This window comes from Rattus rattus, chromosome 6 (assembly GCF_011064425.1).
Source record: "Rattus rattus isolate New Zealand chromosome 6, Rrattus_CSIRO_v1, whole genome shotgun sequence".
In the NCBI taxonomy this organism is placed as follows: Eukaryota; Metazoa; Chordata; class Mammalia; order Rodentia; family Muridae; genus Rattus; species Rattus rattus.
This window is the reverse complement of record NC_046159.1, coordinates 121,406,911-121,426,599: the sequence shown is the minus strand read 5'-3', so window position 1 is coordinate 121,426,599 and position 19,689 is coordinate 121,406,911. Positions and strand designations below refer to the sequence as shown.

The following is a 19,689-nucleotide window of genomic DNA, read 5'->3' as shown; positions in this document are numbered from 1 at the left end:
ATGTTTTATCTAAAAATAGAGCCAGGCAGTGATGGCGCACACCTTTAATCCCAGGACTGGGGAGGCAGAGGCAGTCAGATCACTGAGTTCTAGACCATTCTGGTCGACAGAGTGAGTTCCAGGACAGCAAGGGCTATACAAAGAAACCCTGCTCCCCCAGGAAAAAAGGACAACATGACACCTTCCTGTGGAAATATAGGGACTATTAGATGAGATTGACTTTGTATTTTAGAACTAACCCTTACTAGTAAACACACTATTAAGAATGCATGGACATTTTCAGATGTGGTGCTAACCACATGGAACTTGGCTTTGTGCCATGCAACCTCCCACACCGAGAAGAACACTTAAGTCTTCTTTACTAAGTAAGGAAACTGAGTTTCTGAGTAATACCTTTACCTCAGTTCCTAAAACTTAAAAGCGGGATCTGAATCAAGGGTGTCTATGTTCTCAAGGTCCAGCCCCTGTTGGCCCATAGCTGCTTTACAAAATGAGATGGCATTTCCACCAAGAAAGTGCCTTGTTGAGCTGAGGAAAATCACATGATGGAGGGAGGGAACAGCCAGCTGCCGCGACATCATCGTAGCTTATTCGCAGCCCGTGAAAGCTCAAACAGTTGTTCGGAAATTTTTACTTCCATCGTGTGCCCCAAAAACGTGTTCTTCGACGTTAGGAAGTCAAATGCAGAACATCTTTGACAACGGATGTGTCTTGAGTTGTGGTTCTGAGGTTGTGAAATAGCCAAGCGGTAGCGATGCCGTCCGTGTGCTGCTGACGGTGGGAACCCTGTCTCCCGTAGGCGTGCCAACATCGCTCGAGTTCAGAGATCATCTGCTGTACCACTCCTTCCCTGCAACAGCTGGACCTGCAACTCCCCCTGAAGACCAAAGCCTTCTTCCTGCTGGACGGGATCCTTTCCAAACACTTTGATCTCACTTACGTACATGATCCTATGTTTAAGCCTTTCGAAAAGCCAGTAATGATCTCCATGGGCAATGAGAATGTAGTGGAAATTAAGGTAAGAGTTGCTTAAAATACTCTCTTAAATGAACTTGAAGGGCCCCGTTGGCTTCACAGCCACGTGAATAGAGTCATTGTATTTGCTCAATGTATCTGATTCTACATCAGCAAATATCAAAGCTCTGGAAACAAATCTTTTTGGCAGAAGACTAAAAGATAAGCGTATTTATCCATTGCTTTTTAATGAAGCATTGAAGACCGCTTCCTTGTGTGTACATTAAAAAGCAACACGTGCTGAACATAAATCTATCCAGCAGGCTCCTGCTGATGCTGTCATGACGATGTGATTTCACCTACACGTGCTTATTGGAAGGCAAGCAGTCAGGGCTGTGGTGGTAAATGCGTTAGCTGCAGTTTTGTGTTTCCTTGTAGTATGTGAAGTTTTACATCTGTGTGTAGCCGGTTCCGGGCAGGGGAGGGGCGGGCATGTCACGGCAAATATTTGAAGACCAGAGGTCAACTTTTCAGAGTTGGTTTTTTCTTCTTTTCCTTCTCTCTCTCTCTCTCTCTCTCTCTCTCTCTCTCTCTCTCTCTCTCTCTCTCTCTCTCTCTCTCTCTCTCTCTACACACACACACACACACACACACAATCTCTCCCCTCTCTATCTTATCTATATGTACTCTTTGAGAATTTTATAGACACATGGTGTACTTTGTCCATATTCAACTCCCCACTCTAACTCTTCCCAGATAACTGCCCACCCCTTCTCAATTTCATGTCCTCTTTAAAAAAATAATAATAACCTACCAAATCCAGTTTGTATCTTCCTTATTATATTCACAGACCTGGGCCATCCACTGGAATGCACTTGTAGTTGACTTACCAGAAAACACACTCTGTCCTCCAAAAATTCCCACGCATAGCAACAACTCCTTAGCTAGGAGTGGGAGCTCATGTACAGGTTGTGTGCAGACAGCTGTGTGTTCCTGAACGAACAGTTCAGACCTGAAACTGGAATGAACAGCCAGAAGACACGGCTTTGCACTGCTCATCCCCAACCTCTGACTCTTACAATCTTTCTACCCCCCGCCCCCCACCGTGCCACCCCTCTTCCAAGATATGGTCCCTGAGGCTTGAGAGAAAAAGGTAATGAATGTGTATGTGCCATCCATGGCTTAGCACTCAGCTAACACTGGTTTTCTGCACTTTGACCAGGTCTGGGTTTCTGTATTAACCACCATGCAATGCGCAAAGTCCCCTGACAAAGTCTGAAGGCTACGCTAATCTACAAGCCTACAGATAGGAATTTAGAGGACAGTTTGAGTTTTATGACTATTTAGCAAAATAATAGTAGTGGGTTCGCCTCCATGGAAACTGTCAGCTCCCCGGCCATGGGTTCTTGACCACATTTCACAGCAAGGCAGACTCTTATTCTGCCACTCCAGGCTAGATGGTCCATAAATTTCTAAGCAACTCTCTTATCTCCACCTCCGCGGCATAGGCGTACTGGGATCATGGATGTAAGGAACAGCATTCAGCTTTTCACATGGTCTTTGGGGATTTAACTCATCTTATATCCACTGGGCCATTTCATAGGTGTGGTGGAATCTAAGCCGACTTATAAATGAATCTGAATTACCACTGCCTTGGGAATATATTATTCCAGAGCCTACTTAGCACATAGTAGCAGATCACCTTCCTGCTGCAGGTAAAGATCGCTAAGATCCAGCCAGAAGCAGTAAGGGCTCAGATCAGCTCTCTTCTGTTACTTCAGTCACTTTTACTTCAAATAATAAGAAAGCTAGCAAAACGGTCAAGATTCAAGCTTTTCAAAGTCCACTCAGATAGCAAAATATCCGACCCTCACAAACTGTTGTTTGAGACATTGAGAATCTTTTCTCCAGAAAGAACTTCTGAATGACTACCTGAGCTCACACAAACAGTGGAGTAGCCCCTGCTCAGGTGGGATGTTGTACCATGGGTCACCTCCATCCGAGTGACACTGCCACTGAAATAGTTCCACTTTTTCAGGGTGATTTTTTTTTTATCTCTGAAGGAACCCATGCCCACACTCACACTCACTATCACTAACCTCGCCTTCGCATTTCGTACAATAATTAAGTAAACCCAGCATGAAATTAAATGGAAGCCTGCTTCACTGAACAGCATGTTCGCCACACCAAAGTTCTTTCATCTGCTTCTTTAATTGGTTTTAGGAAAAAGAGAAAGGGTTTTTTATCACTTCTCTCCTTTTTTGCCCCAATAAAACTAATCTAGTGTGACCTTTTGCTTGCAACAATAACAGTTTGCTGTTTGGAAGATTCCATTTGGTTTTTCTTGATGAAAACAAAGGTTGGTGTGCAAGTAGTTTTGTGCCACCCCAAAATACTGTTTTCCTGTTCCTGTGTTTACGATGGACAGATTAGAAAGAACACTCTTTGTCTCCCCTTTCAAAGCTAGTGTTGGACAGAAGAGAAACTCCTCTCTATATAAATTAAGCAGGCATTATTCAATGTCTTACAAAGTTGTTGGACCAAGAAAAACATGACTTGACATCATTCTAATGGTATTTCCAACATGGCCCAAGTTCCCTAGAGATGGGCACAAAACAGTTCCCTTTCTTCACTATATAAAGTTCACTTATTCTCTCTAACAAACCTATAGCACTTATGTGTCACAAAGCTGTGCTCCAGTGGGGACAGGACAATTTAGAGCAATTGTTTTAGTGTCCTAATTCACCCTTTTCCTATATACCATTTTATGTAAGTCTAGGAGGAAATATGAGTGGAATATATGATCTTACTAACTGTGGCAGAAATTTAATCCTTTATCAATTTCTAAAATTGATCGCTTTGATCCCTCTGCCTCTCTCGGACACCCAGTAGTGTGTTTTTGTTAAAAGGATTTCTCGTTCTTATTCCACTGCCATTCAAACATGAGTGCAAAGGGAATTTGCCTTCCATTAATGAAAGTGCTGTGTGCTTGAGTGTGGCTTGGTTGTCGGCATGCTCAAGACCCTAGCCCTAACCAATAATACTACCAAAAAATGTTAAACAAAAAAGTGGGAGCTGGAAAGGCGGGCCAGTGGTTAAGACTGTACACTGCTCTTGCAGAAGAGCTCAGTTAGGGATTGGTTCCCAGCACCCATGCCAAAGCCTCACAATCACTGTAATTCAACTCCAGAGGATCCCAGTGGCCCTTGTGGACTCTGCTTGTGCACCAAAGAACACACACGTGCACATAACAAAGAAGAGGAGAAGGGGGAGGAGCCTGCGGGGAAGTAGGTGGAGACTGATAGTTAGGGGCCATAGCGCCTGCTTGCAACCCCATTATGGCTAGCTGGGATAGGAAAATAAGGGGTTCTAGGCCAGTATGGGCTATAGAGTGAAACAATGTCAGAAAGCAAAGGAAGCTACATCTATGGGAGAAATTACACTATGAAATTTGTTGTTGACTGCCAGGAGGAGTTCACATTTCTGAACCAGATGTACCTGTAAGAATCCCTGATTTAAAGAGGACCATGATAGTTCTCAGCTCCAATTGTGGAATCTGCCTCAGCACCTAGTTGACCTGGTGACTATGCAGAGGGACCAGCCCCAATAGCACCAAATTCCAGTCATTCTTAATCCTATAGATGTTAGAAGTAGTCCAAGTCCACCGGGAGAGCCTGCGGGAGAGCCTGTGAAAGGTGTTGTAGAGTAAGCTTCTCTTTGGGAGTACACAGTGGGGTCCCATGAGCAATAGCACTCACGCTTATAAAGGAATTTCGATTAAAATCTTATGTGGACCTTTGAGGTTAGGAGGCCAGTAGTTGTTGTTCCCTATTAATGAGTAAATAAACAGGTTTAGAAAGATTAGCTTAACTGTCTTGGGGTCCGCTGGGGAGCAAACAGTGGTACTAAAGCTTACATGCAACTTTCCTGAGTTACAGTGTTTCTAACTATTCACTTTCATTTAATGAATATAAAAATACTTCATAGTAGAGAAATTTTTATCACATGACATAGGTCGTGCACACTTATTTAAGGGAAATAGCTCTAAACACTTACAGGTGTAAGTCCAGGTACCTGTGGAGTCCAAAAGAGGGTAGATCCCCTGGAGCTACAATGTTGTAAGCCAGGAGAATGATGGGAATTGAACTTAGGGTCTCTGGAAGGGTAGTAAGCAGTCTTAACTGCTGAGTCATCTTTCTAGCCCCACTCTAAACTTACTTCAAACATCTAAAATTTGACAAGTCTTTGTTTCCTCCTAGTTGCCATTCATTGGGTGAGAAGTAGATTTTGCATCAGATAGAATTTGCTAAGTTTTGTGACTTAGTCCCTTCTTGAAGCTTAGTCCTCCTCCTGTAAATCAACAATCACAAAATACCAAGTCTTTACAGGAGAAAATGACATCATTGTAATTCTGAGTTGCTCTTTGTGTCTAAAGAAGCTCTCCTCATAGGAAGAACAACACTGTCGACCAACCAGCCCCCCCCCCCCAGAGCTCCCAGGGACTAAACCACCAACCAAAGAGTACATGTGGAGGGACCCATGGCTCTAGCCGCATATGTAGCAGAAGACTGGCTTGTCTGACATCAGTGGGAGGAGAGGCCATTGGTTCTGTGGAGGCTCCATGCTCCAGTGTAGAGGAATGACAGGGCAGTGAGGTGGGAGTGGGTAGGTTGGTGGGTGGGGGAACACCTTCATAGAAGCAGGGAGAGAGGGATGGGATGGGAGTTTGAGGAAGGGAAACCAGGAAAGGGGATAACATCTGAAACGTAAACAAATAAAATATCCAATAAAAAAAGAAAATCAAAAGAAAAAGGATTGACGCTCTCTCTCGCTTATGCCATTTCATTTAGAATCCTGTATATTGTTACTTCAGTGCCTACAGAACTGAGCTAGCTTTGTAAATGTGTGCTTCTACTTAATAAATAGTTTATAATTAATCATTAAAATCGTTTCCAAGGCTCAAGAAAGCTACATTAACTTTGAATTCGAAGCTTGAACTGCATCCATTTTTGTTCTTCCCGCTTTGGTACCAGTTCCTCCTCTCAGATGCTAGGGCTGCCGGGATCCGTCTAGCCTTCGTATGCTTTTCTATCTGATTTCAGCTTTTAAAGGCATTTCATCTCAGAGCTGTTGGGAACATACATTCTATAAGTCAGTGCTCATCATGTGCTCCTTGATGGTTATGAATAAAAAAAAAATGAATTCAGTCTTTTAGTTGTTAATTCCTCTGAGTCTCCAAGGATACCATGAGGCTGAACCCATGAGTCCTGGAGAAGGGCATGCATTATTGTCCTCCCTTCCCCCACCCTCAGCTATTATCTAAGCACTCGAGGCCCATGTTAGGGCGTCTCTCATAAATCAAGCCTTCTGGTCCTTTAATACCTTTTCCCTCTCATTTGCTGAATTCCCTCCAATATGTGAGTGAGCTCCCGCGCCCTTTCTAGACCTAACCAACAAGTTGTCATTTCAAGTCCCAAAGTGACCCGTGAGATTTATGTGCTTCTCCGTTGAATTACCCTGTGTGGGTGACCTAGATCAATGGCTTGCTCCTACCGGCTCTGGAAGTACAATAAGGACAGGGTTTGCCTGTGTTCGTTTCTTCAGGAGAGCCTTAGAAATATAAAGAGGTGCCCTCTCTCAGGTGTTCCCACTTCTAGAATGCTCTCAGGCCTACCCATCCTGAAATCTATGAGACACTGCAAGGAAAAGCAGTTTGTGGACACAATCAAGAAGAGTTTGTAAAACAAAGTTGCTGGGCTGTCTAATGTTAGGACCTGTTCCTTGTCCATAAGAAAAATAGTAATAGGTTTTGATTGTTCTCTCCTCCAAGTAACAACGTATTTAATAAATAACTACCCAATAAGTCTTGATATGAAAAACAAATATATTCACATTTTGCACTTCTTTCCCAAGACTAATGCCTAGTTTCTGGAACAAAATGTTGATTTTGGTTTTTGGGGGGTTTTTTTGTTGTTGTTTTTTGTTTTTTTAACATTTAACATTCCTGATGTTGATTTAAGTTAACTATGTCAAGTTGGGTAGTGTGTAATAAACCTCAAGATTCGACGTAATTATTCTAAATAATGCAACTGTGCTCTCAAATCCTATGGAAAGTCATTCAGCATCTTCTGGGAATTTCGTCGAAATGAATTTATTTATGTGCATTGTTCCACTAAGAAGAATAAAGAGAAACTGCCCAGCTCAAACAGCTAAAGGAATGTGTCGACCAGGCAGTTCCTTGGGTCTCTGAAGATGAGACCTGGGCTTTGGTATTTTCCAGTGTTCAATGCGAGCCCGAAAGTCAGTCACTGCGGAAGGTAGTGTTAAGGGATTCAGCAGGCTTAGCCGCTAAACGAGAAGCCGTTCCCTTTTTGTCGTCGTCCGTCCATCCGTACTCGTACTCTATATGAAGTCAGTACTAAGATGATTGTGCATGACAGTTTTCAAAATAAAGGGGCAAACAGTAGTCCCCTTCCCTTTCTCTAAAATCGAACCTGATGGAAAATCTCCCCTTACCCTTCCTGCCTAGACAGTGTCCTGAAATGCTCACACCCCCTCTCAGCCAGCCTATCTCCCAGGAAGCTGAGCACCAGAAAGGGTCAGATCTCTTGGAAAACACCATGTGTACTGGCTGTATACTTGGCTTCCTTCTAGACCTGCCAGCGCTCCTACCGACCTGTGAAGTGTTGATGGCCTCTCATTTCTGATTTCTCTTTTTCCCTTCCAGGGAGACGATATTGACCCTGAAGCAGTTAAAGGTGAAGTGTTAAAAGTCGGGAATAAGAGCTGCGAGAATCTCCACTGGCATTCTGATGCTTTGTTGTGTACGGTCCCCAGTGACCTGCTGAAGCAGAACAGCGGCGAGCTAAATATAGAGGTGGGGTTCCCGCAAGCCTTTCATGATGTAAATAAGGATGCCGTTGCAATTATGTCGCCAGGAGGCTTAAAATAAATCATTAAAGCTCATCTCTGCTCTGGCTCTAGCTCATCAGCTCAGCCTCGGTTCCTAGCTGTGATTTGAGAAATGTGGAGGTTTTTAATCACACCGTCTCTTTCCCCTGGGTCAAAAGTGTAATTCTCAAAAGGCGTTTTACCAGCACCGCTTCCCCATCATGCCACGCTCTTGCCAAAACCTGCTGCCATTCTCAGAAGGAGCAGCGCGCGTGCAAGAGTGTGCCTCCTCCCGCTTTTTACCACACTAAGAGGCCTTCCCACGTCAGTGATCACAATGCATAGAAACTCTACAGATAAAAGGAGACGTATCCGCTTGGCAGAGTAAGGTGGAAACTCGGCTGTTGTACATTACCTTCTTTCGTGTCCACAGCTAAACCAGATAACCCAGAACAAGAATGTTTCTTTACTTTTCCAACCGTTTATTTTTGGTATAGACTTACGTACCATACAATTTACCACTCGAAATATACAGTTCAGTAGGCTTGGGATGTTGAAATTGTAATTTCTTTAAATCAGGGTGACACACATATATCATAAAGTTTGCTTTCTTAATAACATTAAATGGGCAACTCAAGGGCAGGCATTATATTCATACTGTGTATAACCGTCACTGCTCTGTAACTCAGAAGCCTTCCCAAGCAGATGCTTCGTAACCAGCTAAGCAATAATTCCCCACCCTCCTCCCCAGCAGCTCTTGTTACCTCTAATCTACTTTTTTTCCTCTGTGAATTTGCTGACCTATGTATTTCATCTCAGTCAAATCATACAATAGTTTTCTTCTGGCCTCTCTCTCATTTGACTTGGAAAATACTTTTTTGTGGTTCATTCTAGTTTATGGCTGAACGATATCTTATTTCATGCATACCATGCTTACCCAAGAAACCGGTAGCTTTGAAGGATTCCTGAAGTCTTCTGGAAATGTTAAGAAATGGAAATATACAAAAGAGTTACAAAATCTGAGACCGGATGTAGAAACTAGGGTTCAAATTTCAGAATGACCATCAATTTTAAAAATCGCAAAGCGCCAGAGCTGGGGAAAGCCACAAGATTTCTTCTGTGTGTCAAAGTGGAAATAAAGAGACTATGGAGCTTCATTATCCTATAATAATATGGTCTCTCCTCTTATGAGAAGTATTTTCTGCTGTGCATTCTACCCTCTCAAATGGGACATAAGTTTTATTTATTCATACTTCTATGGTATCATAATACTTGAATTATCCATTTCCCTTCGTATATACTTTAGTTTCTCAAGATCAAAAAAATTTTTTGTTTATCCAAGTCACGCTTTAGGTAATCAGTATTTCCTAATTATCTGCACACCAAGAAAGAATTGAGGAAACTCTCGATTAGTGTGAAGGCCGTAATGTACCTTCTAGAATAGCCATCAGGTGCTAATTGGGGCCCAGAGAAACTGATCCTCACATAGATAGAATATTTTATATCAACCTTGGCCAAAATCTGACTTTCCTCCTTATTTATTTCTAGTGGAAGCAAGCAGTCTCTTCAACTGTCCTTGGAAAAGTGATCGTTCAACCGGATCAGAATTTTGCAGGATTGATCATTGGTGCGGTCTCAATATCAGTAGTAGTTTTATTATTATCCGGGCTCTTCCTGTGGCTGAGAAAGAGAAAGCATAAAGGTGCATATTTTGTTTATTGTCTAAGAAGCTACCATAGTGATGTTGTGTTTACGTTCAGCACTGTCGTGGAGATGTATTGGGTTGTTTAAGAAGCATTCATAAAAGGCTGTGAGTTCTGGGCACTGGGTCAAAGTCTCCTGGGGCCTGTGACAGCAAAGTCTTAACAAGCTCTCTCTTTCTCTCTGTTTTAAGATCTGGGCAGTGAATTAGTTCGCTATGACGCAAGAGTACACACTCCTCATTTGGATAGGCTTGTAAGTGCCCGAAGTGTAAGCCCAACTACAGAGATGGTCTCAAATGAGTCTGTAGACTACAGAGCTACTTTTCCAGAAGGTATAATTCAGTTTACTATCCTGAGAAATATCTATACATAGACCTCTGTGAGCTGTGGCATTGTTCTTGCTTTTTGCTTTTTTTTTCTCCTTCCTTATATTTTTATACGAGTAGGGAAAAGAAAGTGTTGACCTCTGCCAAAGGAACATTTAACTTGACGCAGAATTGCATGGCCTTCACTTTACAATCCAACTCATGCAGGTATCATATTGGAATTGTAGCATCTGCAGGCTCTCTGCTCACACACAGAAAGGTTCACTTTAGAATTATTTGAGCAAGGTGACTTAATATCAGCAATGCTAAGACACTGAGAAGCTCTCCTTAACCCTTCAGCTAGACTCCAGTTATAAAATATTTTTATTTAAATATAATTTTTAAAATGCTATCTTGGGGGAGGGGAACTTTTGAATTATGCCATTAGTAATCTTGTTTAAAACATTCTCAATGAGCCTATCTTTTACCTACCGCCGTCTGTGACTTGAATATATTTTGAGACTTATCCAAGAAAAACCTCCACTTCTGCTGTTCATCAACATCGTCTGCTTTGCAAAACACCAGGCCGACAAATGGTCAGGCTGGCCAGGGCATTTCACATTGTTTTAGTTAAACATGTCTTGCACAAAGCAAAATGTCTGTATTGTACCGGGGCCATTATCTTTAGAAGTTACAGGACATGAGTCAAGTGCAAGCACTTCCCTGTTGAAATATCTACCATCGGATAAATAAAGTGAGTCACAGACAGTTTCGGACACTGAGAAGTTAGAAGCTGCTCATCCAAGCAGCGAGACACTTAGCGTTCCGAGTTTCTCACCGCTCGTTGCCCTTCCTGAGACTTAGGTTGGTCCTCCCAGAGGTTATCGAATGCCCCACATGACTCCACTCACTGTTAGAAAGAAACCCAACCCTTTAAGAATGTGAACAAATCAAGCTTGGTGCATGCTTTTAAACCTTAAATAAAATTAGTAGTCTGTACTCATGTTTAATAGCTCTAACCTGGAGTTATTGAGGCTGGCAACTAACTGCTTTCCACAGAGCTTTCCTGGGCTCGGGAGATGATGGTCTATAACATGCTTACAGCCCAAGAAAGAGGACCTGAGCTTGTATCAGCAGAACGTACATAAAAGTCACATGTTCCGGGCGTGTAGGGCACACAGCCTCAGAGTCCATTGGCCAAGAGGCTCCAAATTCAGCTAGAGAAATAGAGACTGACTGAGGAAGACGCCAAGCATTGGCCTCTGGCACAAACACAATATAAACACATACAAGCACACACACCATAGCGCTTGCTTGATCGTATGTGTGTGTGTGTGTGTGTGTGTGTGTGTGTGTGTGTGTGTGTGTGTGTGAGAGAGAGAGAGAGAGAGAGAGAGAGAGAGAGAGAGAGAGAGAGAGAGGTGTGAAAGGTGGATTAGGTAAGTGGTCCCCAATGGCAACAACAGTAATACTGTTTGCTTGCAGTCCAACAAGAAAACCAGTCCTTAAGGAAGCTGATGATGTCGTGACTATTTCTAACTCCACTTAGGCATGGTTCGTGTTTTCCACAGTAGCTCTCTTGGTTAATAAGACTTACTCGGCCAGACAATGAATCTCAAAACTATCTCCAGAAAAGTTTTGGAAGGGCCTTTATAGTCATAATAGTCAGTAGCTCCAAACAAACAAATGCAGCCTCCCAGGAAGACTCTAGAACTTCGAAGAGGCCCCCACAAGTGGTGGGTAGGGAAAGGGCAAAGGAAGACCTGCTCCCTCCCCCCCGCCTTTAATAGCAAGCTGTCAAATGAGGGTTTTCTAACCTTGTTTCCTCACCCTCGCTCTCCTTTGCACCTAGAGTTCAGGGCTGCAGATTCTCAGGGGCTGAGAAAAAAGTTTTGTAAGATGCAAAACAAAGGTCTCCTGAAGGGAGCTCCTCCTGAGCCTCTGTGTAGCCCAATACACAGCGAAGCCAGTTTAGATCACCCAGATATAACCCCACAGAAATGTCATAGAGAATTCTGGGTCTCCACTAAACACACACACACACACACACACACACACACACACACACACACACACACACACACACTCCTCCCAGCTATAGAGAGTTCTGCAGTTGCTATTGGTTAGGTTTGGGATGTGCACTCTCTCATTGTTCTCTCAGGATGGCCTTCTTTGCCCTGCAAAAGAAGCAAGGAGCAGTTGGAAAGCAAGCCAGGAGGGAGAAACTGGTTTTCCTAGCCATGATGACACATTAGGCAAGTGAGGAATCCTCACACTGCACGAACACACACACACACACACACACACACACACACACACAGAGAGACAGAGCCAGAGACAGAGAGACAGAGAGATACACACCCTAATAATAATAATAATAATAATAATAATAATAATAATTTATAATAATTTTTTAAATGAGAAAGCTAGAGGGCTCGGGGAGTGATGTAATTGCTGACAAGCCTGCTAAATTTGATGCCTGGAACCCATGTAAAGGTAGAAGGAGAGTGCCAACCCCCCAGAACTCTCCTCTGAGCATACACACATACACACACTGCTAGTCAGTTGCTGTGATTCTAATGCTCCATCTTTGTCGTGGGTGGTGTTCCAGCGGGAAGTGAACAGTGGTAGGGAGTCCTAGCACAGATCCAAACCGCCTCCTCTAAGCAGCCATAACACTCTGTGACCCCCACCACCACCACCACAATGTGGGAGACTCTCAATCCTGAGAATGTAGTTTCATTTACTTCTAACGATATATAAGTACAAGTTGACAACCATAACCCAAAATGTTGAAATAGAAAATAGTTGAAAGCTCGGTGACGTGTGTGTGTGAGAGAGAGAGCATGTGGGTGTGTGCCTGTCTGTGCATGGTCTTTGTACCTACATATGAAGCCCAATGTCTTTGTACCTACATATGAAGCCCAGAGCAAGATGTCAGGAGTCTTTGCTGTCAGTCTGGGCCTTGTTGCCTTATGACAGGCTCTGTCACTGAACCTAATGCTCTCCTTTTGTGCTAGGCTCGCTGGAAGCTCTTGGCATCCAACTGTCTTGGCTCTGCAATGCTTTTTTGGTTTGTTTATATGCTAGCGGGGGTGGGAGGGTGTTTGAACTCAAGTCCTCATGCTTAAGTGCTGTTGCCCACTGAGCCATAGCCCCAGCCTTTAAGAACTACGATACCTAAGTATCAGGCTTCAAAGTTTTATATTTTCAATTTTAAATTTCAGATTGTGTGATCAGGGATGAATGATCAACCAGTAAAGTCCATGACAGTATTTCAAACTCTGAGAAAATTCAAAGTCTGAACGATCTCTGGTCCCAAGTATTTTTGAAAGGGATATTCAACTTGTATTGGTTGTATGTATTTTTCTATACATAATCCCTTGTCCAGGAGTTGCCACAATACTAATCGTTTCCGTTAATATGTTGTCCTCTCATAAGGCATCTTTTTTTACTTTTTTAATGTCTGAATTGGATATTTGCAGGACTGGGCAATTGCTAAACCATGCTCACTGCTCCTGACCTCTATTCTTTAACTTGGTAACATAATACTCTTGTTCATCCTTTGGGAATTCCATACAATGTATCCTCCTCAATTTCACCCTTAGTCTTCTCCCTGACTCTGTCCTCCCCACCCCATCTCATGTCCTCCTTTTTCTTTTTAATAACTTACCTAAGTCAATATTGCTGCCCGCGTATTCCTGAGTGTGGCCCTCACCCTTAGTGAAAATTAGCGCTTTCACCTAGAAGCATCGCAGGTCTATTCTGCTTCCAATTCTTAGAGGAAGACTAGGTCTTAAAGTGAACTTCAGCCATTGCCTTTTGTTATTAATAAGAAGAGAAATTAAAAACCCAAGGAAACCAATGGGACAAACAGGAGTTTATTGTTAACACTACTCACTTAAAACACGTATGTATGTGTGCCTTTTCCTGATTCACTACCATTTTTCTCCAACCGTTCTTTGCAAAGGGTGTTCCCAACCTCAGTGAATGCAGTAACTAGCATAGCGTTAATGTTAAATCCACTATTAATCCCCTTTGCCACCCAGAGGCACACCACAGTGAGTAAGATTTCACCGCTGCATCCATTTGCTTTATCTTGCAGACCAGTTTCCCAACTCCTCTCAGAATGGAGCCTGCAGACAAGTGCAGTATCCTCTGACAGATCTGTCCCCGATCCTGACGAGTGGAGACTCTGATATATCCAGCCCATTACTACAAAACACTGTTCACATTGACCTCAGCGCTCTAAATCCAGAGCTGGTCCAAGCGGTGCAGCACGTAGTGATTGGACCCAGTAGCCTGATTGTGCATTTCAATGAAGTCATAGGAAGAGGTAAGTGTTTCCACTCAGTTCTCTGTTAAGTACAGTTTTCCAGTAAGCCTTTTATCTCCTGTTTTGCAGATTAGGAACTTAGACAATGCTGAGGGCCCCTGACAGAGCCTGATAATGAGGTGTTTGAGTTCTGTCCCACAGAAATACAGACCTGAAAAGGCATATCCACGGAGACTGCCCTGTGCGTGGAAACCGGGTCTTCTCCAACACAGGAGAGAACCCCATTTCTCCCTCATATTTCTCACACTAACTACAGTTTCTTGGGAAAAAAAACTATGCCAATTTTTTCACTCCTTTATCCCTTCAATCTTCCTTTATTCTGAGAGCAGTAGCAAAGTGTAGTATATAACGGCTTGTCCCCTGCTGGACAGCATCAGGATACGTGGGATTTATAGCCTTCCCCTGATCTGAGGCGACATATATCATCGCCACAATGCACTCCGGTTTCTTCACACAAAGAATGACTATTTGCAATAAGCCAGCCGGAGCATCGATAACCGCAAACCTTAACACTATTGGAGGAAGTATTTGTCAGGAAGAGAAGCCAGCCAGAAGCCATGAGATAAAGTCCACTGTAAAATCCTTTTTAACTTAGTACGGAATGGCGTCTGGTCACTCTTATGCTAAATGCTCTACCAGAGGCATCTGCCAGCGTGATGCAAGAGAAGCTGACGGAGCGGTGATGCATGAACACTGCTCCCTCTGACCATCCAGAGCTGAGTTTGTAAGTTGCTTCTTCCCGAAAAGGGCACAAGTGGGGATGTATACTCTCACTAATTATAGTCTCACTGCCGTGTTTTGTAAAACAGTGCTGTCATTGCCTCCCTGTGCCTGTGCCCTAGGTGTCACCCCGAACAACCATGCCAAGTGACAGACCTAGTGTAAAAGGAAGTTTTAATATTGGGTGAAGGCCCACCAGGAACAAGTGGGGACAGAGAAAGAAAGGGAAGAGAGAGAGACAGAGAGACAGGCAGAGACAGAAACAGAGAGAAAGAGTGAATAGAAGATGGAGAGAGAGAGAGAGAGCTGGGGTGCGAGCAATCCTCTTATACACCAGCCTTATACCTGGGGGAAGGTGATGACGTAAGCTGTTGCTAGGTTCCTGGGAAGAGCCTCGTGGAATTGCCTATAAGACAATACTCACTCTACCTGTTGCAAAATCAGGACTTTTTTTTTTAATCATGAAAGGTGTTAACATGATGGTGATTATTTCTCCAAAGTCACAGTCCTTAAGAAGCTGTATCAATATTAACTACTGTTTGTTTATATGTGTTACCCATGGAAAATTGTGAGCACTCAAGAGCCTGGGTTTCATTGTGTTCGTCTTTGTGTCGCAGAGGGTAGCCCCATCCCTCATACACTAAGCCCTCAGGACAGCCGGACTCCATGAATTAATTGAATGACTTACACAGCTCTCGGGCATTTGGCACCTCTGAGAGAAATTACTGCCACTGGTGAAAGGCCACCGTTAGGGAAGTGAGTGGGTAAAGTCAGAGGGAAATGCATGAAGTGAGTCATAGCGAATCTGCCTCATCTGGGCAGACTGTCTTTGACTCCTGCCAACGTGGCTTACATATTAACCAGTGACTAACAGGGGAAATCCTTACTCCACAATACCTTATTTATTATCAGTTACTAGACTATAGAGGGCTCATTTTATACTTATTCAATGGGATAAAATTATCTACATGTTTTCTTAAGTAGTATTTTATCCTTAAAAATAATAACTCTCTTTCATGAAGAAGCTATCTATCATCATGCCCAGGGACACCCCCAGTGACTTGATGTTTTAATAAATTAATCTTTAAAAGAAGCCATAGTACCTACAATTTTCACCACATATTAAATAATCACATTGCTTATAGCATGGAGAGAAATGCATTGCATCTGTATTTAAATCTAACACTTGCACCGTACAGTGTGGCATCATTAATCAAAGTGTCATAAGCAATGTAACCTTTTATCTCACAGGGGAAAAAAAGAGGCTTGATAAAGAGTTGCTGCCTAAGCCAGTGTCACCTAACTCTAGCCAGTTCTCTTTTCCAATAGGGCATTTTGGCTGTGTCTATCATGGGACTTTGTTGGACAGTGACGGAAAGAAAATTCACTGTGCTGTGAAATCCTTGAATAGTAAGTTGCATTTAGTAGTGGAAAGTACATTGGTGGTTTGCAAGTAATGAAGTGTCGGTTTGCACTTTTCCTTGTGGGGAAAAAAAATCATCTGCTACTGAAATTGTGGAATTAATCCTGAGAATGTGTTTAGTCTAAACACTTACTGAGATAGCCCCTCTGAAATTACCCCATGGAGAACTAATAAGTAAGGGAGAAGGAGCGGTGAGTCTCTTCCATGAACCGAGTACCATTTTTAGCCATGTTAGACTTATAATATTTGTTTTGCAAGTGACATTTATGGAAACTATTGGAAGCATTGGCACATACCATAGTAATGGCTCATTTTGCCCAGAGACACTACTATAATTGTTCTTTTGAACCAGCACTTCCATTTTAGAAGAAAAGGTAATAACTGGAATAATACAAGCAGGGGAAGAAAGTGCTGGCAGAAAAATGACAAATCATTAAATATGGTAATCCCTCATTTACCCACATTTAGAGAATGAGGTATGCCACGGAAATAAATGTCCTAAGGAAACACCACGTGCCCCCTTTTAATGCAATATTCCTTAAAAATTTAGCTGTTACATAGAAAAATCTTAAGATCAAGTGCAGTCTCTTTAAACAGCAAGGTATGCTTATAAACATAAACTTAGTCTTTCCTGATGCAGGGGCATGATTGTGGACAAATTTGACACCCTGAACCAGCCAGCGTACTCTACACGTGAAGGGATTCCCGGTTCCGTCTTTGTCACATATTTGCTTTCCTACTTTGTAATTTTCTACTTTATAATTTGAAGCCACCTGAAAAAAGTGGTTGCCAACTATTATAATATAGATTTGTATTAGAACTAATACACTTTAAATTATACACGGTAGGTTTCCCTCCAAGGCACTCTGACACCAGAGCTACTTCAGCTCTTTCAAACATCAACCTAATCTCCATGATGACATTGCTCTATACGGTTCATTTTGTTGGATACCTGACTACAAAATAATTCAAGGCACAGTCTGCATGGAGTCCAGTAGCAACGTGTGGTAGATTAACTATACCAATCAATAAATTGGCCTGATGCCAATTGGCAGTGGTGCCATTTTTACTCAGAACAGTCTTAACCCTGAGACATTTTTCGGTCCTTGTCATGAGGTTACTGTTGTCAGTCACTCCCTCATCTTTCCATAGACAGCATTATATTTCTAAAAGGCTGCCAGCATCCTTAGGAACACCAAAGAGATCCTCGTGAAACTTACGTTAATGCTGTCAACTCCTCATTGCTGTGCTATCATGCCCTCAGTGTGTCTTTCTAGAAGTAATTAGGAAGAACTACACGAACAACTAACTATTCTGGGTCTGGAGAGGTGGCTCAGTGAGTGACAGCAATAAGCATAAAGACCACTGCCCAGATCCCTGCACTCACATAAAAAACACCCAGCATGTCCACAAGTGTTTGTAGCCCCAGACCTGTGGGGCTTGGAAACAGGATTGCTGGAGCTTGCTGGCCAGCAGCCTTGATCCAAACTCAGTGAGAGAACCTGTCTCAAAGGAATGGTGCAAAGAGACAATGAATGTCATTCTTGGTCCTTGTACACACACACACACACACACACACACACACACACACTCTCACGTATACCCACATGTGAATACACCTCATGCACACAAACACATGTAACCCACTTAGTTGGTTTGAGTCTGTATAAGGCGACTGCTTCTGCATGGACCAGTTGTTTCCTGAACTCCGTTTTACAAGTGAGGTTGTCAGTGGTGACTTGATGCCACTGCACAGGATAACACCATCGAGGCTCAGGAAACAATATCCTACACTATGGGGCTCTGGTTTGCTTAGTTCTTTGAACTAAAAGACATCTGACAAGCCTCCTCTGACAATCCCCTGCCTCTCTGACCCCAGGTCTCCTTTATTTCTGAAAATAGAAGTAGGTCTTAAAAATTAGAACTTCTCCCCATCAAGGCAGATCATAGAAACTAGAACCCCTCTTCCCAAAAGCCAGGCATAATCCCTTGAAATATTTCTCTGAGCATCATCCTCTTCCTCCGTGTTCTTTGAGCTGCATGGCCCCAAGACTTTCCATTCTCTGGTGGCCACTCCTAAGACCCTCTTTCTAGAAGAGGTCCTATTTACACCCAGGAAGAAGGGACGCTGTCCCAGAGAGAGAGACAGTGGCCCAACAGCTTTGCTGGGTTCCCCTTCAGTGGTTTCCAGTCATTCGATCACAGACTTTTGATCTAGTCATGATTTTCACGACTGTCCATCTTCCTCAACCCCAAGCGTGAAAGGAATAATTCTCCTGAGTACTTAGATTTCCATTTCTGAAGACCCCCATGTCTTACCAAGCTCATTCTTAAAAGATGGCTAGAGAAATGGCTCAGCAGTTAAGAGGACGTGCTACTCTTCCAGAGGACTCGGAGTTTGTTCACAGCAGCCACCATGGGTGGCTCACAATCATCTGCTCCCCACCCCAAGCCCCACATATGCACACACACACACACTCCCAGTAATAATAAATAAAAATGTTTTAAAAAAAGACCTCATACTTCTCTGTTGTTAATCAGTTCTTAGTTGTAGGATTCTCAGATGACCCTCAAGATAGCTAAGGAAAGTGGAAAAACAGACAAAACAGACAAACAAACAAACTTTCTGGTGCAGACGCCGTTCACTCAGGCATGTTGTAGAAAGAACACCCTAAGGTTGAAGCATCCGGACAAGCGACACCTGCTGGTTTGAACGTTTTTTCGCTCTTGCTCTCTAAATTTGAAGAAGTAGTCATTGTCCCCTGATGAGGCTAAAGTCTCAACATTGAATTTTTCAGGAATCACAGATATAGAAGAAGTATCCCAGTTTCTGACTGAGGGAATCATCATGAAAGATTTCAGCCACCCCAATGTTCTCTCACTCTTGGGAATCTGCCTGCGGAGTGAAGGGTCCCCTCTGGTGGTTCTGCCCTATATGAAGCACGGAGATCTTCGCAATTTCATTCGAAATGAGACTCATGTAAGTACTTTACTAAGCTTATGGACTCGCAAATTCTCTAAATCAGATAGAGTTATGAGCTACCATGTGTATGCAGAGAAACAAGCCCACGTCCTCTGCAAGAGCAGCAGATGCCCTTAACAATGGAGTCATCTTTCCAGCCTGTTTGCTTGCTCTCTTGCTCCTTGGGTGTATTGGGATTCTGCACAGAGACCTATCAGAGTACTTGTGCAGGCCAAAGGCTGGCACTGGATGTCGTCCTCAATTCTTTCTCTGCCTTAGCTTTTAAGACAAGGTCTCTCACCAAAACTGGAGTTCGACATTTTGCCTAAATCGGCCAGCTAGTGAGGCCCTAAGATCTGCCTGTGCCAACGCCCGTTCTGGAGTTAGAGACGTGT

The 19,689-nt window shown here is 43.1% G+C and overlaps 1 protein-coding gene across 1 annotated transcript in view; it reads left to right on the top strand.

Moving 5' to 3' along the window:
- Met (MET proto-oncogene, receptor tyrosine kinase) overlaps window positions 1–19,689 on the top strand; it is a 79,593-nt gene that overhangs the window by 46,385 nt on the left and 13,519 nt on the right. The window contains exons 10-16 of the mRNA XM_032906920.1: window positions 800–1,018; window positions 7,682–7,831; window positions 9,394–9,547; window positions 9,740–9,880; window positions 13,959–14,189; window positions 16,239–16,319; window positions 19,131–19,312. Of these exons, the coding sequence (XP_032762811.1) occupies window positions 800–1,018; window positions 7,682–7,831; window positions 9,394–9,547; window positions 9,740–9,880; window positions 13,959–14,189; window positions 16,239–16,319; window positions 19,131–19,312 (1,158 nt within the window). The remainder of the gene's footprint in view (window positions 1–799; window positions 1,019–7,681; window positions 7,832–9,393; window positions 9,548–9,739; window positions 9,881–13,958; window positions 14,190–16,238; window positions 16,320–19,130; window positions 19,313–19,689) is intronic.